The 24,308-nt window shown below is 41.7% G+C and overlaps 1 protein-coding gene across 1 annotated transcript in view; it reads right to left on the reverse strand.

Moving 5' to 3' along the window:
• Nucleotides 1–24,308, reverse strand: part of NSF (N-ethylmaleimide sensitive factor, vesicle fusing ATPase) — a 59,942-nt gene that overhangs the window by 23,155 nt on the left and 12,479 nt on the right. The window contains exons 3-11 of the mRNA XM_065747723.1: nucleotides 23,842–23,941; nucleotides 21,973–22,012; nucleotides 18,314–18,480; nucleotides 17,623–17,730; nucleotides 16,933–17,008; nucleotides 13,755–13,910; nucleotides 2,371–2,570; nucleotides 442–607; nucleotides 113–187 (exon numbers count right to left, since the gene is read on the reverse strand). Coding sequence (XP_065603795.1) covers nucleotides 113–187; nucleotides 442–607; nucleotides 2,371–2,570; nucleotides 13,755–13,910; nucleotides 16,933–17,008; nucleotides 17,623–17,730; nucleotides 18,314–18,480; nucleotides 21,973–22,012; nucleotides 23,842–23,941 — 1,088 coding nt within the window. The remainder of the gene's footprint in view (nucleotides 1–112; nucleotides 188–441; nucleotides 608–2,370; nucleotides 2,571–13,754; nucleotides 13,911–16,932; nucleotides 17,009–17,622; nucleotides 17,731–18,313; nucleotides 18,481–21,972; nucleotides 22,013–23,841; nucleotides 23,942–24,308) is intronic.

Raw genomic sequence — 24,308 nt, forward strand, 5'->3', positions numbered from 1 at the left:
CATCAAGTCTAGCCCCTCACCATCCTGATTTGTTGTTCACATTATGATACATATTTGCTTTGCTATTCTAAGTATTTGTGAGCTGATGCACTGAGCTGTACAGCTTGCTTACCAATCTCCATTTTCACCTCCAGTCTCCCCGGTCTCAGCAGAGCTTCATCAATCAGGTCAGGCCTGTTGGTCATTCCTAAGTGCAAAATTTAAACCAGAAGAAGTTGAGTTTACTAAGTAGGACTCCAGTTCCTGAATACAGTCTGTACAGGTAAGAAGAGATCTCAAAGGGTCTCAAGAAAAGAACAAAAGACACTCGTTTTCAGAAATACTGTGAAAAGTCATGCCTTAAATTAGAATCAGGGCAACAGAGATCAAACCCGCATTGTTCCTGCAACAAACAGAACAGCAAATTTCAAGCTGACCCCGTAACAAGAAAGACTACCATACCAATCACCAGGATGTTATTGAGTTGCTCTACTCCATCAATTTTAGACAGCAGCTGGTTGACAACAGTATCATGAACTCCAGTGCTCCCCGCCATGCTTCCTCGCTGCTTGCAGATTGCATCGATCTCATCGAAAATGATGATATGAACACCGCTGTTTGCCCCAAGCTGTTGGAGAGAAAAGCACGTCAGGAATGCCACGTCACCACTGAGAACAATCTAACAAAACATAACTTCAAAAGAAGATCAGTCAGCGAAATACAAAGCATTGATTTCTTCAAGTGTTTTGGATATTATATCTTGTGCATCAGGTCCCCTTTCAGTAACATCTTGCTATCCTCCAAAATGGGTCAGCTGGTACATCCAACCAACCCAACTGGGATGACTGCACTCAATGCTGGAAATAGTGGATGGATGTAACCCACGTGGAAAACATCCCAGGTCACAATTTAGTCAGGAAATACACAGCTTGCCATGTAATTTTGTTCTCAATGTTTTCACAGAGTCTATTTGTTCAGTGCCAATCAGAACAGAACTGCTCACTTCCAGGTTCACTCCAAGGTGAAGCAGTTGCAGCTGGTACCAGAACAGGATAGTCTTTGTGATGGTAATGCAAAGCTTTTCCCCTTCAAATTCCACCTTTAAAACACCTACTGTGGTCAGTTGGGGACCACGTTAATACTGGGTGAATGTGCTGTCCCTGGCAATCTGCCCCAGACACAAGTCATTACAATACCAACCTTTTGGAGACCTTTTTAATCTCACAACTTGTCATCAGGAGCATACCCTCCAGCCAATATCACATCTATTTTAACAGGTGTGTTACTGCAAAGGAAAGAAGCTCACAGCTTCCAGTTACACTGCAACAACTGGAGTGAAGGCGGCTGTTTACATCTACATGAGTTCCCTTGTAGAGCTGGCTTAATACAAAATAAAAGAATTTCAAACCACTATTAAAAGTCTGCAGTGCTGTCATAATAATAATGGTTACAACTCCCTTTGCTAATGTCTTCTGAAAACACCTCCATATATTTAACTCCAACTTACCTGATATAATATTTTCTTTATCAGAAACTTTTAGCAAGATGTAGTGATATAAACAGTTACCATATCACAAAGGAAAAAAGAATTTTACAGCTCAAACTAAAGATTGGGCTTTTTGTATCCAGCTAAAATAATGGACAGAAACAACAAATTTGGGAAAAACAATCCTTGCCTCCAATTACACTATTGGAGATCTATACTCTCAAGCTTTGAGATATCCATTAGTTCCGTAACTAACAGTCCATAACTGTTCTTATCCACTAGTTTTCTTCTGAGAAAAATTAATAATGCATTAATTATTACACTCACCACAACACCATTATAATATTTACTTATGTACTTATACTACAACCTTGTAACTCAAAAACTTCAGGTCATGAAATCTTTTTTTGAAATCTATCCTATGTTATGTGCCACCTGGTCCTAGCAGCAAAACTCCCAACTGGAGATTATCTCCAGAATAACACAAGAAAAAATAATATAAGAAAAAAGTTTAAAAAAAAAAACAACTCAAAAATAAGGAGCAAAATGCTTATGAACTTATTTTAAGCACCTTCTGAGCAGCTGACATACTGTGTAATACAAAATATAGCAGGATGGGCACTAAGGAGTTACCTGAATATGAAAGTTAAACAAACTGTCCATTTGCAGCACAGCTACCTGGAAGACTTCTCCAGTTCTAGGATATTCTTTTTCCTTTGAGCCAACACTGTGTGAATCTGTAGAACACTAATATTCAGTGACTTGCAAGGAGTAACTATAATAACAAGCAAAGCTGTGACTCAGTCTTTTAATGCAAGCATCAATTTTCTGATTACAAACTTCCTTTCCAGGCATTCTTTAGGCACATTCATCCTGACCATGCTAGTTATCCATGTTTGCATTACCCTTCTTTGTTCCTCTTCTGCATCAGCAAACAGCTTGCGGATGTTGGCCTCAGACTCGCCCACGTATTTATTGAGGATTTCTGGCCCGTTGACCACTTTTGGCTCCCTGGCATTCAGCATCTTGCCAATCTGTCTGGCCATAAGCGTTTTACCACAGCCTGGAGGTCCATATAGCAGAATGCCTTTCACATGCTTGCAGCCTAGAACATGAGAGAACATGATTAAAACCAGGGTTACATAGGAAAGAGTCAGGGAAGTGGTGGAGACACCGTTGCTGGAGGTGTTCAAGAACTATGAAGATGTGGCACTGAAGGACACAGACAGTGAGCATGGTGAGGATGGGTTGGGGCTGGACTTGGTGATCTTTGAGGTTCTCTCCAAAATACTGATTCTCTTCTCACTTCCCCTGCAGGGGCACATAACGCATATGAGGACAACCTTTCCTTACAGGAAGGTTTCAGTTGAGTTTAATTTTCATGTATCAAAAGGAAATGAAGCATCCTTTGTAACACTGACCATCGTCAACATTACCCAAATGAAGCTCAGTTCCTGGTGTAGGCACAGATAGTGGAGATAACCTCTTGAATCAGAAACCATGGAATATCAGAATCTCAGAATCACAGAATCACAAGGTTGGAAAGGACCTACTAGATCACCTTGTTCAACCGTCCACCCATTACCATTATTACCACAACTACTAAACCATTTCTCATAGCTCCTCATCCAGACGCCTCTTGAACACTGCCAGGGACAGCAACTCCACCACCTCCCTGGGCAGGCCATCTCAGTGCCTGACCATTCTCTGAGAGAAAAAGTTCAAAGTTCAAAAGGTCCAATCTAAACCTCCTCTGGTACAACTTGTGGCCGTTTCCTCAGGAAACATCTGTTGCCTGGGAGAAGAGGCCAAACCCCTCCTCATCACAACCTCCCTTCAGGAAGTTGTAGAGTGCAGTGAGGTCTCCCTTGAGCCTCCTCTTCTCCAGACTGAACAACCCCAGCTCCCACAGCTGCTCCTCATAGCTCTGTGCTCCAAACCCCTCGCCAGTTTTGTCACTTCTCCGGACACATTCCAAGGCTTCAATGTCTTTCTTGCAGTGAGGGGTCCGAAACTGAGCACAGTATTCAAGGTGTGGCCTCACCAGTGCTGAGTACAGGGGGATGATACCTCCCTGCTCCTGCTGGCCAAACTACTTCTAATTCAGGCCAGGATGCCGTTGGCCCTCCTGGCCACCTGAGCACACTGTCAGCTCATGTTCAGCCAAGCATCAAACAACATCCCCAGGTCCCTTTCCTCCTCACAGTCATCCAGCTGCTCATCCCCAAGCCTATAGCGCTGCACGGGGTTATTGTGGCCAAAGTGCAGGACCTGGCACTTGGCCTTGTTGAACCTCATCCCGTTCACCTCAGCCCAGCATTCCAGCTTATCTAGATCCCCCTGATGGCCCTCCCTAGCCTCAGGCAGACTGACAGCACCTCCAAACTTGGTGTCATCTGCAAACTTACTGAAGGTACACTCAATCCCCTCATCATTTAACTTTTTACCCCTGCAATGAGCTTTAATGTGTCTAGTTCTGGTTCCACGTTTTTAGGACAAATATGGAAGAAGGCATTCAAGGCCAGGTTGGATGGAGTAGCCTGAACTGGTAGCTGACAAACAGCCCATGGCAGAGGGTTAAAGCTCATTGTTCCTTACTTCCCAAGCTATTCTATGATTCCATGAAACTGAGAAAGGCTTCTATGAGCCATTAGAACCAACAGAGCCAAAAAAGCATGACCTGTAACTAAAAAGACCCAAAGAACTCAATCAAATTACAGGACTTTCAATCACTGCATGAACACTGGCATTTACATTCTCTCAGAAAAAGTAAAGATTCAGTGGACCTACAGCTGGACACATTCAAAGTCAGCAACATGCACAAGAGTATACACAACTTCTGAGAGATATTTCCACGTGAAAACAAGAAAGTTTTCCCTTGCATTTACAGAACTTTAGATAAACAGCATATAAGCCCCATATGTGCTCTATCAATAATTTGAATATCCTTATATCCTTATGCTTGAATATTTTATACTCTGTCTTAAAGAGAAAAATCACAGTACTAGCATGCATATACCATAAAGTTGGTGAGGAAGTCGAAGACAGGAAACATACAACTTATTTTGCCTTAGATCCTTGTGTTTCCAGCAGATCTGTTTTCTGCTTTTCATTCCATTTTGAAGACAAAGAACAACAACTCACCAGCCCTACAGGACATCCCAAGGAATGAAACCAGGAGGAAGTTGCATTCACTGCAGTCCATGAGAAAACAGCACATCTGGACTGCTCCCAGAGCAGCTTTCATCAGCACAAGTCTCCACTTTGAACACAAGTGGTTAATTACAGGGTAGGGAGTCCAGTACCACCTTCTCCTTTTCTCTTGCTTCAATTGGTACAATTGAAGACAAAAAACGTTTTTGTTTCAAGAAGATTAGATTTATCTAAAACCTTAGAAATCTTGAAGTACTCTAATGCATTTAGAAAACAAAGGTTTTCTTACGAATGCTCAACTGTGACTTAATTTCATTCACTCCTCAATATTACAGTGATGGACTCTTTTCAACTTGAATAATTGCTCAATACAAGATATTTTTCTAATAGCAGCATGCACTGCTCTCTTGCTTTAACGTTGTTAGTTAAGGCTGTCAGCATTAAAGTTTCAAGAGAACATCACTACAAGGTTAAGTACAGTAATAAACCTGGAGGATTTCTACATGGGAAAGGAAGGATAAAGGAGGAAAAGGAAGGGAAAAGAAAATACTGCAAAAAAAACCAAGAGGTCTGGTTAAGAAGAATCCATCAGTTAACTTTCAGGCATCTGCAAGTCAAAAAACACAAACACATACTGTCAGTGAAGAACTAATTTTGCACAGGAATGAATGAGGCTCAGATAAATTAAAAGCTATTCCTGTCAAATCAATGTCACGAGAGGTATTGTGAATGTGTTTTGCAGAGGAACATGATCACCTATGTAGCTGAGCAGCACAAAGCAGGGTTTTGATGATGAGTGATGCTTTTAGGGGAAATTGAGAGGAAAGTTAAGTCAGTGGTGCTCAGAAAGCTCCGAAATGCTCAAGCAGGAGAGGCCAACAGAAGGCTACCAACAAGTCAGGGCATGTGCACACAGCCCTGCAAGTATCCTGATAGGGTAGGAAAGCTGCACTGTAATGTCTTATCTCTTCGTAGCACATCTTCCAAAAAGAAGCAAAAATACCAACTCTGGGTATTTTTAAAATAGACAAGTGATGACAAACTACAAATGTTAGGTCTCGAATCGCAGTGAAATGCTAAGGAATTTTGATTAAGGTTATCTCCACTTTGCTGGTTTCACTGGTGTAGCCAAATGTCAATACTATTATGAGAATCTTACAAACACACATTATTAGCAGTGCAGACAACTAACTCGTTAAGCTTACAATTAGGAGCCCAAATCAAAGGTCATCCCTGTAATGGAATACTCTAATTATGAATTAAATGACATGTGGTTACAGGCTGAACAGAGATGTTAACAGGAACTGAAGTGTATCAATATGGGAACTTTACCACACAAAATATTAGGGAAAAGTCACAAAAAATAGTAAGAATGAGGCTTTTGATCCAGAATGTCACTTACCCAGAGACAGGATGAAGTCCATTTGTTCAACTCTCATTATTCACTTTTTTGAAAGATCAGAAGAAATGTTTTAGCATCACAGGGATTTTCTACTTGGGAGTGTAATTCCCCTTCTAATTAAAATCAAAGCATTCTGTTGTAATTGTATCATTCAGATGCACCTATCAGGAATCTGCACTGAAAGCAAAGCACTGATCTTGAATGCAGGGAGAGATGCTTATCTCCCCACATTCATCTCCAAGCAGGTTACAGTAAGATCATGGTTCCCAGATTTCACCTGCTACATGGACAAGACTTTCCCAAAATGTACCCAAGTGGAATTTCCCCCTCTTCTCAACCTATAAGTCCAGCAATATTTCAGCCTGTATCTCTGCCTCCCATTAATCCTCCTGAAGGATTTATGTGTTGCTGACAAGCAGCAGGACTGAAGGAAACCATCCCTGTTTTGAATTCAGAGATGGGACATGCAAACCCATAACAAAAAGAACTCACCTCTGCAGCAACAGTAAAAAAGAGTGAATCCCTCTGCCTCTCAAATAGAGTTACAAAGACATTGCTAATTTAAGACAAAGACTATGAAGAGTCCTTGGATGGACCTCTGAACACAACAGCTGATGCTTACAGTCACATCCAACCTGGATGTTAAGAGCCATAAATCTCATCAGCAATCTCTACTTTTTGGAATAAAGCTGGATCACTTCGGTTTACTTAACATCAACATGATGTAATACCTCATGGAATACTTACCCACGGAGCTATTCAGATTGAGCAAATGTCAAACTAACAGAGTTACTGGGTCATCCCAATGCTCATTTCCAGCCAGAACAACACTATGCTTATCAAGAAGTAGTAATATCTGCTAAGGATCACCACAACCGCAGCCAAAAGAAGTGAGGGCAGAAGTCCTTCATGATTCAGAATCTGGTGCTGGTCGTGGCCATCAAAACAGCAAAAACCCTTGTGACACTTTCAGTGATAATCACCTCTTCGCATTGTTACACACCTGTCATTTGTGAGCTGCATTTCACATTTCCTGTGCTGAAAGAGCAAACGCCTGCTGATCTTCTACCAAGGTTGAAGATCTTCAAGACAACTCAGTCCACATACAGAAGCTGCTCTCAGCCCATCATCCCAATGCTGTGCTCCAAAGCTCTCCAGTTCTACTGCATCCTTTCTGGCTGGAACTATTCCAACCCAAGTCATTTGGTTAAACAACTATGGCCCCAGCATGAACATATGAGACACAGCATAAGTAAGAGGCCTACAGCATGATTCTGCACTGCTTTGTGCTCAACAGATCAGTCAAATTTTAATCCACTGGGCTCCTCACTTATCTAGCCTGTCTTACAGCAGTTCGTCTACAAGGATGTTATAAGAGACAGTGCTGAAAGTCCACTAAATTTGAGATAAACAATATCCACACTCCTCCTCTCATTCTCTGAACTGGTCTCCTAACTGTAGAATGACTGAAAGAAGTTTGTGATAAGGTGGGGTCAGCCTCAGCTCCCAGGCAACAGTGACAGGATGAGAGGGAATGGCCTCAAATTGCACCAGGGAAGGTTCAGGTCAGCTACTGGAAAAAAACTTCTCTGAAAGAGCAGAAATGCATTGGAAAAGGCTGCCTAGGAAGGTGGTGGAGTCACCACCTCTGGCAGTGATCAAGAACTGCAGAGAAGTGGTACTGAGGCACATGGTTTAGTGGGCAGTATTGGTGGTAGGTGCATGGTTGGACTTCATGATCTTAGTGGTCTTTTCCAACCTTGGTTAAAGATCATTTTTTAATTTGCACATCTATGCTGAATGCTCTTTATCATCTTCTTCTCCTTCACATGTGGAAGTGGTTTCCAAGATGAGTTTCTTCATCACCTTCCCAGGAACTGCAAGAACCCCAGCTCCTTCTCCATGCCTTCCTGAACAGAAGAGTCACATTTGCTTTCTTCCAGTCCTCACGTGGTTTGATGTGAAGACAGCAATTCATTTTATAATTGCATTAAGGAGGTGAAGACACAGGAAAGCCTTGGTCCATCTCTTGACAGAGAAGAAAGCTCAACCACAGGCAATAGTTTTTACTTGAGTAATGATTAAAATTATGTGGCAGTCAATATTCATCTCATTGACAAAGCAGGAAGATCTCAGCACAGAATAGGAAAAGAACAAGAGACAGCTCAGAGGAGTACTGAATACTTAAGAGAATACACCTGGACTTGGACTTCACTCAGGAGAACTCCAAGCATGTGAAGTCATCTCAAAGTCACTGAGAATTTGTACAGGATGGGAAAAACACTAGGGGGAAGAACATGGTCGCCATTCTTCACATCACAAAGGAAAAGAGCCATAGGAAAGAAAAGGAGCCATGGGGTTGGCCTAAACCTTGGGAGATCTGTTCCTTTCTGATTCTGTTGTATAGACTTAACACTAACGTAATTCGCAGAGAACTCTGGCACGGTGTCATAATAAGCAGGTAGAAAAAAAAACAAAGGATACAAGCAATATCCAGAAGAAATTTAGTATATACATCTAAAGACAATTTCCCTCTAGGAAAGCGTGTGAGGTCATATATGGGGGAGAGAAGAAAAAAAAAGAGCAAAGAAGAGAGATTTAGATCTTAGTAAAGCTCATGAAATTACAAAAGGGTCCTGCATTCTTATAAACATGTATGAAAAACAGTGCCCAAATGAAGTCAAAAGGTAAGTGAGCAAAGGATGAAAAGAAAACACCAAACCAATAACTTGGAAGCATCACTATACATTGCTTTTATTGATAGCCAGAAAGATGGATCAGTATCATAGAACTGAGTTGGAAGGGTCCTTTAAAGGTCATCTTGTCCAACTCCCTTGCAATGCACTGGGACATCTACAGCTAAACCAGGATGCCTGGAGTCCAATCCAGCCTGACCTTGAATGCCTTCAGGGACAGGACAGGCAACAAATCTCTGGGCAGCCTGTCTAGTGCTTCACCACCCTAATCATAATAAACTTTTTTCTTGTATTCCATCTAAATCTCACCTCTTTCAGTTTGAAACCTTTCCCCCGTCTTCTCACAATAGATCCTGCCAACAAGTCTGTTTCCCTCTCCGCTCCACCCCCCTTCCAGACACTGTAAGCCCACCACCAGGTCTCCCTGGAGCCCCCTTCACTGCAGGCCAAACAGCCCCAGCTCCCTCAGCCTGCCCTCACAGGGGAGACGTCCCATCTGTCAGATCATTTTTGTGGCCCTGTTCTGAATGCACTCCAACAGGTCCGTGTCTCTCAGTACTGAGAACAGCATATCCACATGTGGCACTCCAATGCAGAGTGGAGGGACAGGATCACCCATTACATCTGCACCTTACGTGAAGAAACAAAAGTCCCCTTCTAAAAACGAAAGAATATATATCTATTTTTAAGAAGGGTAGAAAGGACAACTCAGGGAGCTAACAGCCTGTCAGTCTCACCTCAGTGTCAGGAACATCGTGGAGAAGATCCTCCTCGAAGCTGTGCTAAGGCACAAGAGAGGGAAGTGATAAGGGATCACCAGCTTCACCAAGGGCAGGCCGTGCCTGATCAACACTGGCTTTTTATGATGGCTTAACAGTATCACTGGACAAAAGAAGAGCCACTGATGTCACCTATCTGAACCTGAGTGAGGCTTTTAACATGGTACCCAGAACACCTTTATCTCCAATTGGAAAGACACAGATTTGATGGGCTCTTTTACAATCAGGGTGGTGAAGCCCTGGCACAGGTTGCCCAGAGAGGCAGTGGGTGCCCCCTTCTTGGCACCCACTTGACACTCAAGGCCAGGCTGGACAGGGCTCAGAGCACCTGATCTAGCTGTAGGTGTCCCTGTTCACTGTAGGACAGCTGGACCAGATGGCCTTTAAGGACCCTTTCTAACTCCAATTATTCTATATGATAAACTGCAAGGCAGAGAATAAGCAACTGGAAAGTTCAGACAGTACAGGTTCTCTAAGCAGTGGCACAGGCTGCATTGGGACATAATGGTATTATCACCTCAATTACAGGTTAGACACCTCTGACAGTGATGTTTTATTTAAAAAAAAAACCACTATTTTAATAACAGAGTGGATGAGATCCTTCCCAATACTCTTATATTATCTGAGTACTTCAAGAACAGGCACTGAATATGAAAAAAGTTATCCACGTGGTTAAGTATCTGTTTAATTTAGAAAAAAACAACAAAAAAAGGATGTTATAGCATGCATTCAATAATATAACACCAAATAAAAACAAGAAGCATTAGTTTGAAGAAGATGCCTTAAGCAGCAACAAAGAGTAACCAGAACCAGTCCAACGCGACTAATGGGGATGAATTAATGGAAAAGCTGCATGTGGTTCACCATGTAGGTACATGGGTTTACTCTGAGTTGAATGTCACAGAGAACCAGAAAGGGCTCCAGAAGGAGCTCCCTAGAAATACTGCTTTTGTAGGGCCATCCTTTTCCCTTCTCCTGCTGGCATGCTGTTTTGATCAGAAAACTCTGCGACAGAAAGTCACTCAAGACGTGAACACAAAAGTAATTCATGCCTTAAGAGTGTCACTTGTCACAGACTGCCATGTTACCTCCATCAGCAGCCAGCAGGCACTACGTTCTTTCCTCAGAAGCATCATTTCCTACAGAAGAGAAGCCTCATGGACGGCACCAAAAAAGGAACATCCCTTTTATTTCGTGATATTTTCCCAGTTCTCATCCAGGTAAGATTCCATTTGGCAGTCACAAAATCACTGAGAGTCAAACACTAGGTAAAAATTATGTACATCACAGCCCCAGATTCTTGATCCTAATAGCCACAAAGCAAGGCAGCAGTGTTTTGCTCACTTCAGAGAACATGCAATTACTTCTGTGCAAGAGATTGCAGACTATGCCAAACACTACCTGTCTTCTGGGAGCTCACCAGGGATGATCAGATCGCTTTATAGAAGACCTTACCATAGAGGTGATGTTGCTGGAGATATCTCAGATGCTACAATCCAGAGATTGAGAGCATCATCTTTCTGAAGAACCTGAGCTATAACCAAGTTGACTTGGCATAATAAGCAGGTAAGCAGTTTGAGTTCTCAAAGGGAATGAAAGACTGCAATTCAATGATGGTGAACATACACTTTTGAAAACCATCAACCGTTTCTCTGCAGACTGAGAACCATCAACCGTTTCTCTGCAGACTGAGCGCATGTGCAGAACCAGTCACCAACGATGTTGATGAAGCTGGTCAGTCTTCAGCTCACTCCAAACAGGTGTTTGCACCTCAGCTGCAGGACAAGGAACTCCCTCTCCCTGAAATGAAGACCATCCCCACACACATAGCCTTTAGAGTCTCTTTTCTTTTTTTTAAGCATGTCCTGGGGATTTGCTCACTGATCCTTTTCTCTCTTGCTGATTATGAAAACGAATTTGCAGGAACTTGCCAACCCCCTCTACTGAGAGCAACCCAACTCAAAAGGTTTCTGCAGAGTCCCCAGTGTGCCTGGATCTCAGATCAGGAAAGTCTATGTGGATGTTATAGGGGTTTCACTGGGTTTCCTATACATAAAATATCTTGTACATCCTGCCCTTTACAAAGACTGCAAAAGAAGTAGCTGTAATTTCTTTACTGTGAGACTTCATTTCTCCAGTTGCCTTATTATTCTGCCCCTCCTTTGGAAAGAAGATTCCTCTAATGCTGCAACTAGATGCTCTTTAAGGTCCCTTCCAACCTAAGCCATTCAGTGAGTCTATGATCAGCTATGTTCATAATACTAAAGAATCTACAAACGACTGTAAACCTGCAGCCTTAAAAGCAATCAGCTTAAATTGTTTAAAGTTCCCTAGGAGTCTGCTGCCTTCCTCCTGCTGCTACAATCAGTGTAGTTATCACATCAAGCCAACCAGAGAACTGTCTTTTGGGTTGGTTGGTTTTGGTTGTGTTTTTTTTTTTTTGCTTTCAATTGTATTAGCTCTTTTCAGAGGCACACAATTCCAAAGCCAACAAGAGTTGGTAAATATGAACATGGGAAAGGCGTGGGTAGGGAAAAGGAAAGCGTCCCATTCCAGGGCAGCTATGGAAATGTTTGATGACCAGCTGAAATGGATCTTAGATTTCTTTTCTTGGATAAACCAGAGACTGCAGCATCTGAATAGTGTTTACATCGTTGGATGATATGGTTAACTAACATTGATTTATATGCTCCAAACCCAGAACATTCCTTGGAAGTTAGATAAACCACACACAAATTGTGAGCAATTTCTGAAGGGTCTATACTGTCTCTATGTAGTTACGGGACAGAAATATTTATTGCATTTGGCATGGAAGTTGCAGTCTGTAAGCAAAAAAACAGAAGTGGGTGAGCACTAGAGCACCAGATAGCAAGCAAATTCTTTCTTTTCCTTTCCCAATAAATTATATACAAAGGTGAACAGCTGTCACACTGACATTTCAGATCTGAAATATAGTTAAGAGCAAGTTATAACTAAGGCAAAGAAAATGAATGTCAGAAAGTTTTGTTATTTCAAATTTCAGATAAGCTCTTTAGCCCTAGGGTTAATCAGAGCTCTGTTTGGAGTCAAACTCCTTACCAGAAAAATGCTTCTCTGTGTAGTATGTGTGTAAACATGCACAAGTAAGGGTATATGTATTTATACAAATAATATGGCACACCTTTAATTCAAGATTAGCCCCTAGGAGGCCTTCCCTAACAGATCAATACAAAATAAATTAGGCAGCAGAGAGAGAACCATGCAGTAATTGGATTTAGCCTACAGGGGTTCTTCAACATTTCTCCCTAAGAGTTTAAATTGCTTAAAACAGACCTAACACACCTCACAGAGAAGTTTACTTTGATACTAATTCTACAAACACTGGAAATGGACACACTCCACACAAGTACACACAAACAGGACATATCCTGATGAAAATCTGTTTTGTAATCAGAATCGTGATTGCTTCATTTGTGGGAAGAGGGAAGGTGAATCGAGAAATATAAACATATTTAGAAATTATGTAGCTCTGAATTCCAAGTTTAAATATGATCCCACAGAGATTATATTCAGAGAATGAAGACGAGCTAGAACATCCTCAGCCACGTTATGGGAAAAAATAAGATATTTGCAGCTGCACATTGCTTAATAAAATTAAATCAGTCCCATTTATCTGCCTGCCAGCACATGTTTACAAAGCAATGGCACTGCCTTTGCTTCCCCAGACCCCAAAAGTCTATATTTAAGAATCTGTGCTTTTATTTCAGAAACTCCAACTCCAAGACATGCCACGGCCTCTGCATCCTCTCTAGCACTTTCAATTGGACTAATCCAGGATCACAAATAACACTCCTTTTTGGGCTAACACTTTGAGAAGGATATAAGTACATAGTGCAGTGGCCAGGACAATAGATACTATACATAATGCAGGACCACTAAGGACAGAATTTCTTTTGTTTTCTACAGAATGCTCGTTGCCAGCAAGTCAGAAATAGGAGAGTTTGGTCTCACTGCTATGAACACATGAACATTCAGGAGAATAGGCAGCATTTGGGCTTCAACAGAGAAGTATTCAGTTAAGCCATGTATCTCATTTGCTCAGACATTTCACGTTCAGAGCTGAACATCCAAGTTGCTTCTCTGTCCCCCATAATAGGAGAATGAAAGGCATTTGGGAGCAGCAGTAGAAGAAAAGGCCTTGTCATTCTATTAGCTCTTCAAGAAACTGCTATGAGGCTCTTACATGATATCCAGCCTTCTCAAGCCAGTATAGCACTTACCCATTTGTTCCACAATTTCAGGTGGAAAAACTCGAGAAGCAAAAGCTCGTCGGAAAATATCTGAAAACTCTTTGTCGAGGCCCCCAATGCCCATTTTCTCAAAATTCCAGTCTGGGTTGATGATGGACTGGCGGTTCTCTTTGGTCTTTGATTTACCTTGAAAAAAAGAAACCACTTCAAACTTGTGGCACAGCAGAGCTACAGTAAATACAGCACAAACACCAGAATGGCTCTACCCAGAGAACCTGGCATTTCACAGAACCACACAGAATTGTAAGGATTGGAAGTGACCACAAGAGGCCACCGAGCACAACCCCCTGCTAAAGCAGGCTCCCTGCAACAGGTCACACAAGCAGGTGTCCAAAGGGTTTTGAGTATGTCCACAGAAGGAGAGCCCACAACCTCTCCTTGCATCTTTATACTTGGGATCTCAGGACTAAGCAGCAATCACATTTGACTGAACTTAGGAGCACTGTTTCTCCCACACATCACTTCATGTTTATTTATATTGAATTTTCTCTGTCATTTTCTTTCTTAGTTGCTCAGCCCCATCGGAGCACACTTTGTCACCTTGTTACTCAGCCTTTATTTACTGGTTATTTACTTCTACCTTTCACTGTTCATCCATTTCTGTTTAGTTTCCTTTTAAAGAAACATTGATAAGAACTGCTGGAAGAGCTTTAAAGTACTCAGTGCATTTAGGAGGGTGACAATAAGCACAAATACCACAGTAAGAATACAGCTGAGCTGCTAACAACCAGAAACATGTCTTGCCTTAGATCTGAGGGGAATTTATAGAAAGCACTCATATCAGTTGGACCAACATTTCCAAATGGCTTCTCATTAGGAATTAATACTAAAATTTCAGAGAGGAGACAAAGATTCTCAAAATACCCATTAATTTTTTGCTGAAATTGAACATTGTGTATCTTCTTGGATTTATACAGTGGCCCTGGGAACAATTAACCCTCACATTCAGGCATCCAGAAGTCCAGTAAGGATCAAACTGCTATCTGAATAAGATTGCTATGAATCTTCATCTGAATGCACCTGGAATCAACACCTTAACTCACAGTGCCTATATATTATAGCTCTAATATGTTAGCTAGAGGTGTGTTTGTTTTGTTACACTAACACATAGCTGTGTGGGACAGCAATGAACATCTGGCTCACTGACTGCTTTGTATTTATTATTGCAGTGTCTCACTGCATTTTTAGATCAGTCCACTCAGCCAGGCATGATCCTATGTCACTTTTCCTGAACTAAGCCTGTATCTCCCCCTTCTGGCTGCATCTGATCATAATAAAATTCTCACACATTCCATAAAACCACTATCCAATGGTTTCATAACACATTGTTTTATGGAAAACATAAGAAACAGAATTGGCATTATATTTTAATGATCACATTTCTTATCTGATAGAGAAAATAAAGGCCCTTTATTGAAGCAGCCCTCCCTCAATGACATTTTATTTTTATCTTCTCACTCTGAATTTAATTATTCACAACTTCACAATTCTCCAGAGACAAACAAAGCACATTAAGGAGTTCCACCTCAGATGAGTCAGGCAATTAAATAAGGGAGCAATCTGACAGAAGTAAACTGAGGCATTAGCAACTCTTTTGTCTTGTCTGTAGGCAATGAAACAGGATCACAGTGAAGGAATCCTATTTCCAATCAATTAACCCTCCCTCAGGACTACTTCTCACACCTTCCCAGGCCAGTAGGAAAGTCACAGGTCATTTCATTACACGACTAGATGACCTCTTAGGGTCATTTTCAACTCAAGCCATTCTGTTACTTTGAATACTGAGCAAATAAAAATATCACTGCTTGCTCAGATACAATAAATTGGGTAATGTTAACACTCAACTCAAGCTGTCCAAACAAAACACAGTGGACAACTACAGAGCAAGAAGTCACAGCTTCGCACTGAGGAGAGATAATACTTCAGAATAGCATCAAAAGTGCCTCTGCTACAGCTCCAGTAGTGCTGACTGAGTTAAATTCTACTGCCATGAGAGCTATTAGCCTCACGTTTTACCTCTAAACCAAACAGTCAAAGTACCAAGTACTCAGAGCCAAGCAGAACTGTCCTCTGAGCACAAACCTACTGCAAAAATTGGAAGTCACTGAGCTGAGCTGACCACATTCACTGAGCCCTCACTCACAGCAGCCCTCCTCTGCCACTTCTTATCTGTGAACAGGAACAGGAACAGCAAAAACAAAACTTTTATTTCCTTTTCCTGGAGCTTCTGAGCTAAGAAGAAAGTAAAAAAGGAAAATAAGAAGGAAGAAAAAGAATGTCTGCTCAGTACAGACATTCAATCATATCTAGCAAGGAATGCCTATAGCTATCTAACCACCAAGGGAGGTGTTTGCAACATTACACTTGCAAAGTGTTGCCCACTTCATAACACAGATAGAAAAGGGAACAGATTAATAGCATGTACCTGTTCAGCAGGAAAGCCACCATGGGCCCAGGGCACATATAAAGCCAACTGCCAGAAGATGCCCTCACTGCCCACTTTGTGGACCAGGTCCCCATCATTCAAGCTGGTGACTATGGGAGAACTCTACATGAGTTCCTTTCTAGGAAACGTGAGGAGGACACGTCAATTATTAGCTGATTAGTTTGCTAGTAAAATCTGAAATTACACATAAGGATTTGTTTTAAGGCTTAGAAAGTGCTTCCCAAGACAAAAACTTCACAGTTTTGTTAACACATATGCTGTGCTAATGTGTGCAGAGCAGCAAAGATAACCTCTATTATTTTAACTCAATTTGCTATTGTCAAAGTCTCTTGGTCACCTTTTCTCTCCTCATCTCTATCCAAGTATTCTGAATATGCTCAGATAATAAGCCCACAGAACTAATCCAGCACGTCAGCGAGCTGCAGAGCTGCACTCTGGGGTAACACAGTGACTTCTTCACAGTCCCTGTAAGGAGTAGCAAACTCTGGAATGGACTAACTGCTTTCTGAAGAGTCTGTGAAAGGTTCCTAAGGGGTCAAGTACAGTCTCAACACTTTTAAGACATTTTAAAAGGAAGTTTTCAATGGATCAGGTCAACTAATATAACAAGAAAAACAATCTTTTAAGTATACAAGTCCTTGAGGGCCCGAAAAGAAGCAAACTTTGAGCACTATTTCTCTCTTCACATAAAGGTGCACTTACCAATCAGATTGAGGGAGGAATTCTCAGCTTTTTCAAAGGCCACCTGGCTGTTTCCAAAAACCAAACCCACCTCAATCTGAAAAAGAGAAGGAACCCAATAGTTACATTAAGCTGTTAGAATCAACTTCAGATTCCTCTTCAGAATCTCCAAGCAGATCTCAGGAGGAAAGAGCAGAAAGAGCTCTGCTACAGAAGTTACTGGAAGGAAGGTGAAATAGCAACACCTCCTCTAAAACCAGCTTTGGTAACAATTTGAACGTGGGTCTTCATTGCCACAATAAGTTGTCTTTTTGAAGTTATTTGTTTAGTTCAAAACTAACTGTTCTATTATGGTAAGGTCTAGGAGGAGAAGAAACAAAATATTTGTACCTCCTACCAAAGGAAAATCAAAATTGGGCCTATCTGCTAGACTAAAAGGCTCAAGAGAGAAGGCTTCCATGATTTAACGTACGAATTCCTAAAGATAATCTTTGTATTTCATCCAGCTCTGCACTTCAGTGGGTGCAACGCCAAGCTGCTAACTACACCATCACAGGAGACTGTATGAAACTGAGAACACCAATCTCTTCCAAGGCACAAGCAGTGGCCAGATGACTTCAAATGGGAGTAACCCAAATTCCTCACTGTAGCAGCACCTGATCTGTACTTGAGCCTTTGCAGAACCTAGGGAGTACATTCCTGTGTCCCCACCTTTTGCTTTTTGCTTGCTCCAGACTCTCCTTTGAGGATGCTGGGATCCATTCCTTCCATGTCCTTTACCAACAGGCCAAAAAGTTTGTCGTTAAAACTGAACACGAGCTGTGGAAAAAAGAAACACAAGTAGATATGAAGTCATTGAGTGTTAAAAAGGATTTTGACAGAGCTAGTAAGATTGGAAGACAAAGAGGCCTGAGGACTAAGCTTCCCAAGCAAAAAAATTCCACATATTTACATTCTGAAAAGGTAGAGAATACCGAATATGTCTTTTTCATATCCCTTACTATGCTACTGAGCACTAATTAAATCCAACATTCATTTACATTTTGTACATAAGGAAGATAAATGCTACTTCTCAAAAGATTCCAACCAGGCCAAGATGTAGAGAGAACACAGATTCTCAAACCTCCATTTTCCTCACAAAGATTGCTTTCCTTAGCTAAAGAAAAGGAACATTCTGAATCACTCAGCTCCTGCTCTCAGTGGAAGTCATGATTGTTGAAAGCGTCACGAAGACCACACTCACACAATAATCAACTTCTACTTCCCGTTGTTCTCTGCAGCTAATATCTAATTACTTAGATATTACTCCCTGTCTTATAACACTGCATATACAAGCATTCATTTTACTTAAGGTTTTTTTAGTCTCTAGGATACAACACACAAAACTAAATCCAAAGCACACCTGCTGCCCTATGGAGAAGGCCTGGCTGTTGAACTGCTGGATGAACTCAGCAGCCATCTTGTCCGTGTCGTACGGGTTGGAGTCGATGTTCTTCTTCTGCAGAAAGTCTATCTCAATCGTCATCGTGCCAATACACTGCTTAGACTTGTCAAAAGTGTACAGGGAAACTGGAATAAAAAGAAAACACCCATTCCAGAATACACAACCAATTAAACATGCTGTAAGTTTGTCAATGCACGTTCTTCCATTCTGTATATTTTATAAAATTTAATACCCTATTTCTAATAGAAAACTTTATTTCCTTTAGCTGCTTCTATCGCTGAAACATCAAAAACATGGCAGGCATACCTCTGCTGAAAATCTCTGCATTTCTTTAATAACGTCCTTTAAAAAACATCTTTTAAAACAGCTCAAACACCACACAAGCCTAGGGAAAGAAGACAGAGGAGAACAACAGTACCACAATAGCTTTCTCAGCAACTTTAGCTTTGGAGGATGTCTTAAGAAAGCTCAAAGGAAGCATGTTATGCTTGAAAAACCATCTACCAGAGGTCATAACTGTTTATTCAAGATATCGACTAGCTCTCCTCCAGACAGTGTTGTAGAAAAGTTACACTATATTACTGCACATGAATGTATAGATGTTATCAGGTTTCTACAGACAAGAATGAAGTATCAACTACAACAGGTCTCAACTATCTCTCATCAAAATTCAGGGCTGTTGCTGCTGGAAGGAAGACAGAAAGTAAAAAACATGGATCACAACTTCAGGGCTACTGCCTCAACACAGTCGATTGGAAAGCCAGGATCTCACAAAGCTTGCAGTCTAAGTAACTCACAAATTACAATACAGCAAAGGATAGAAGCAGAAGATCAAAGTACATTATGAAGAGGCAGTCAGCATGGCTTCATGAAGGGCAGACAGTGCCTGACCCATCTGGAGGCCTTCTATGGTGGAGTGATGGCACCAGTGGACGAAGGGCAACTGATGTCACCCATCTGGCATGGTCCTGCACAACGTCCTTACCTCTGAGTTGGATAGAGATGGGTTTGAAGGCTGAACTATGCATTGCATAAAGAGTTGGATGGATGGCCACAGCCACAGGGCTGTTGTCAATGAATTCCTCCAAGTGGAGGTGATGATGAGAGCCCATAGGAGTTCCATCTGAGACCTCTTCAGCATCTTTATCAATGACAAGGACAACGGGATCGAGTGTACACTTAGCAGTTTGTAGACAACACCAAGCTGAGCAGTGCAGCTGACACCACAGAGGGATGTGAACACACTCAAACACTGGGCACATGAGAACCCCATGAGGTTCAACAAGTTCAGGGTGTTGGATATGAGTACAGACTGGAAGAAGAGCTTGAGAGCAGCCCTACAGGGAAGGACCTGGAGGTTCTAGTAGATGAAAAGCTGCATGTGAGCCATCAGTATGTGCTCACAAACCCAGAAGGCCAATGGTATTCTGGGCTGCATCAACAGAGGGGTGGCAGCACGGAGAGCAGCTGACTGCTCCCCTCTGCTCTTGTGAAGTCCCAGCTGGAGCACTGCGTCCAAGTCTGAGGAACTTCTTCCCCCATTACAGGAAGAATGTGGAGCCATGGCAGAAGATCCAGAGGGTTGTGAAGACGATCAAAGGGCTGAAGTACCTCTGCTACAAAGAAAGGTTGAGGGAAATTCCTTTGTTTAGCTTAGAGGAGACTCCAGGGAGACCTCACTGTGGCCTTTCAGTACGGAATGAAGCTTACAAACAGGAGGTACAGCGACTTTTGGCACCAGCAGATCGTGACAGGACATAGCAGAATGGCTTTAAACTAAAAGAAAGTAGATTTAGGCCAGATGTAAGGAAGATGTCTTTTATTCAGCAAGTGGTCAGGTGCTGGAACAGGCTACCCAGTGAAGCTGTAGGTACCCTATATCTGGAGGCAATCATGACCAGGTTGGATGAGACCCAGGGAAGCCTGACCTGGTGACTGGTAACCCTGCTCATGGCAGGAGGTCAGAAACACATGATCTTCAAGACCCCTCCAACCTATGCCATTCTGTGATTCTAGGTTTGCTTTGAATCCAGAGAAAAAGTCTTGTCTGATACACAAGTCACAGCTAATATAAAGCAGTAGGAATTGAATAAGGGGAATGCATTTCTCACACAATCCCCTATTTCCTGTGAAGCTTCTTGGCAACAGTATGATTCCAGGCAAATCTCGAGATTCCTGCTAGGTGTCAGTGAGAAACTCAGCATCAAACACCCACTACCCAAAGGCAAAGTTACAGGATTCACCCACCTGGAAGGCCCCAGGAGCCCACCAGGACTCAGTATCACTGTACCACTAACTGCAGGACTCCATTTTAAACTGACATTTAAAGCAAAGCTTCCACATTATTCAGGGAACAAGACAAAAAGGGAGCCCCAGTGAGTCACTCGTTTTATGAATATATCTCCTGATCTGTAGAATGGCTTTACAAATCCTTTATTCTCAGCAGTCATATGACATTTAGTCATTCTGCCTGACATTACTTCAATTGTTTGGGTGTTTTTTAAATGCACATTCTCACAGTGTTGGCTTTTAGCAGGGTCTAGGGCAAGTACAATCACAAAAGTCCTCTAAAGACTGATGGTGCTAAATATTAGCCTGTAATTCTCCAAATTTCAGTATTAAAAATCATTTGTTTTAGATAGAGGTGAACACATCCACTCTAGCTTGTCACTACAGAGGAAGATGCACAAAGACTTCAGACTTTTCCTGAAACTAACAATCCATCCCCATGGACTGCTGAGACTAAAGCATCTGGGAAGGTGACCAGACAAGAAATGGGCTTCATCACAACAATCTTATCAAAGAAAACTATGAGATGGCAGCACTCATGAGCACACAAGCTAACTCCTGATGGTCAAAAGAATGGGTATGATCCATTACCTTTATCAGTGCTGCAAAGAAAGTGGAGATCTTCCCATAACAACAGCTGCTTCCAGAAGTTGGGGCAATGCTCCGGAAGCTACAGACAGACCAAACAACAGCACCTCTAGCCAACAGTGACGCCAACTGTATATGCATCACAGGTAAAGGTGAAAGGCAGTAAGAGCAAATGAAAATGCACACAAGCTGAGAGATGCAAATCAGTCTCTCAACGCCAGCAATGGCTCAACAGGCTCCATTTATTTGAACAATGGAGTACAAACCTTCAGTCTGCAAGAACCTGAGATGCATCCCTTTCCCTTCATCAAAATGCAGAATCCTTCACCTCTTGGCCTTATAGCTCTGAATAGAAACACACTGCTTAACAGGGAAAGATCTTGTTCAAAAGGGGAGGGACAGCAAGAAGCTATAGATTTCATCTTTCCTACAGATGGCGTGTCCAAGAGCTGGGCACTGAACACAGTGAGGCACCCAGACAACAACGATCATGTTCTCCAAAGCCACAAGGACAGGTTACATGTTAAATGTTTACACCTGCGTGTGGACAAAATATTCCAGTGGTTTTGAAAATGTTAAAGAGACAGGAAGCCAGCAAACACAAGAGCAGTTCATCTCAGAAATGAGGGTTCCATAGTACTTGAAGAAGTGTTGAAGGTATGGGATTTTCCAATTCAGTTTCACTTCAGCACAGAAACATGGAACTCACTTCTTATATATCATGCTGCTGTCTGACTTACCATCTATCTCTTGTCCTATGGAAAGTCCAGCCCATTTTCTCTGTAAAAGTAAGACAGAAACTTAAGAAAGCCTGTCCTTCCATAAATGTGTCTACTCAGAAGTTACTTAGAAAAACAGACCCCAACTCCCCACCATAAGAGCCATAAGAAAAATAGAGCAGACCTGGATGAAGACTCAAAATTTACAGCAAACAAGTCAATCAGCTCTATTAATAACCCCAATTTCTGACCCTGGGAAGTGATTCTGTCCAACTTCCCACATATCATTAATCACCCCACTATCTTGGATGTCAAAGTTATCATACTGCATATGTCTGATGATTTTTGTTATTTTTTTTCCCCCATTCTGCTCCTTTTCTAGTACTATTCACAGAGGAGGTAGTGCAACAGACAAGAATGTTTTTTCCTGACCATTTTAAAAGCTTACATGTAGGCAGTAGTTGCAGGAAATTGTTACAATTGAAGTTGCATTAAAACCTGAAGCAATTAAAACTTGGTCATGTAATTACCAAGAAGGGAATTTTCAGCTCCCTTCAAATTCCTTTAAAAAGTTTTGTGCAGCACAGAACTTCCTGAGAAATAAGAAATGGGTCAATAACATGAGATGTGAAAATCTATGACCTTTCCAATGCCAAAAGTTATTGCTTAGTCATTGCAAAAACAAATGGCTTTTCTGACACAGATTGGCTGTTGTGTATCTACAGCCCGCTTTTCAGGCAAGGCAACACTCACCATCTCTTACATACCCCGACCTTAGAGAGCAGGGAATTACAGAAGTGTATAAGTATCATTACACAGGGTTCTGGTAAAATTGCATTTGAAATGCTTTGCTTTGTGGTCATTTATGTTTGGCTTTTTATCCTGGAAGGAACAATGACCTTTTTCAAAAAATGAAAATTGCCCCTGAACTCCCTCTTCAGTATCTTCATGGATTCAAACTAAAATTAGAGATAAGGAAAGAATTCCCTTGGCAAATCAGGGATCAAGCGTTAGACATGAAAGCCCAGGACAGGAAGCTTACCTATACTTTGGTATTTTCAAGAAAGTGAAAACAAACAATATTTCCAATTTTAATCTCATTCTTTACAGTTTCCAGTGTTTATCTACAAGGCCGGGAGAAATCCCCCCCTTTCCCTTGACACTGCAGTTCTCCAGCAAAAAGATATCCTAAACTCACCTTCATCTGAAGTACCACACTGCCTCACTCCTTGTCAGAAGAGCACCCCCAGATCTACAGTAACTACTGGCATTCACTGCCTAGTGGCCATTTTTGTAGACTCCTGTGTTTCAGCCCTGTGATACAAACGTCTTCCGTTGATAGCTGGTTTTCAGCCCTGGCATTTAAAACTCAACTGCACAGACAGTAACTTAACACTCCCTTCACCCACTCATCCGGACAAATATGAACAACATGTCAAAAGTAGTTTGGGGGTTTACGCCAAGTCATCTCCTGAGGAAAAGTCTTGTGCGTGCAGCACAGGCTCTGCTTCTTGATGGGTTACCAGTAAGCAAATATGAAAGCAATAAATCAGTGACCTCAGTTGTTGCAGTCCTACGCATTGCAACTCACTGTGTAAGTCAGTCAAAGACTCATTTTTCTGCAAAGACTTTAACTGTAATCATTATTTCCTCTAACCATCATTTAACATGCAGTAGCTTGACTTAATTAAGAAAGAGTGAACAGCTACATCTATTTTATGCATTTAATTGCACACCTCCTCTAGAAATATAAACAGTGAGCATAATAATCAATGAAACTTCCTGCAACATAACAAAATAAATCACTCTAAAACAAAAACCAGGGAACATTACAAATTCACAAACAAGTGGAGATGTTGCTTATGGTTTCTTTATCAAAAGGGTTTATACCTGGGGCAAGCTGAAGGCGATGCTGCCAGGCACGACAGAAGGATGTGTTCTCAGCGTGAAGATATATTTGTGGTTAGGAGAAGTCTTCACAACAACATGTCTAGAAGAGAGAACAGGATTTTACTCCAAAATACACCCATGTGCATTGCTCTCAGGGCTATGAGAATTAAAAAGAAGCAAGCCAGCCTATACCTGTAACAGAAAAAAAATGAGGACTTCAGATTTATGTTGAACTAGATGGTCTTTAATGTCCCTTCCACCCTTCCAACCCAAGACATTCTATGAAGTGGGCTTTGAAAGGAATTCTGCTATGATGCTGGCACACAGGTGTCCAACACCTTCAGTCAGTGTAACATGATCTCAAAGCCCAACTACAAGACAACTGCTGTTAGGGGAATTTAAATAGCAGCTCTTTGCTTCAGAAATTGCACCATACAGACATAACAGAACCAAATCATAACCACAAA

The sequence above is a fragment of the Cyrtonyx montezumae genome, unplaced genomic scaffold (assembly GCF_038088225.1).
Source record: "Cyrtonyx montezumae isolate F1298 unplaced genomic scaffold, pur_monq_1.0 scaffold_48, whole genome shotgun sequence".
NCBI lineage: Eukaryota > Metazoa > Chordata > Aves > Galliformes > Odontophoridae > Cyrtonyx > Cyrtonyx montezumae.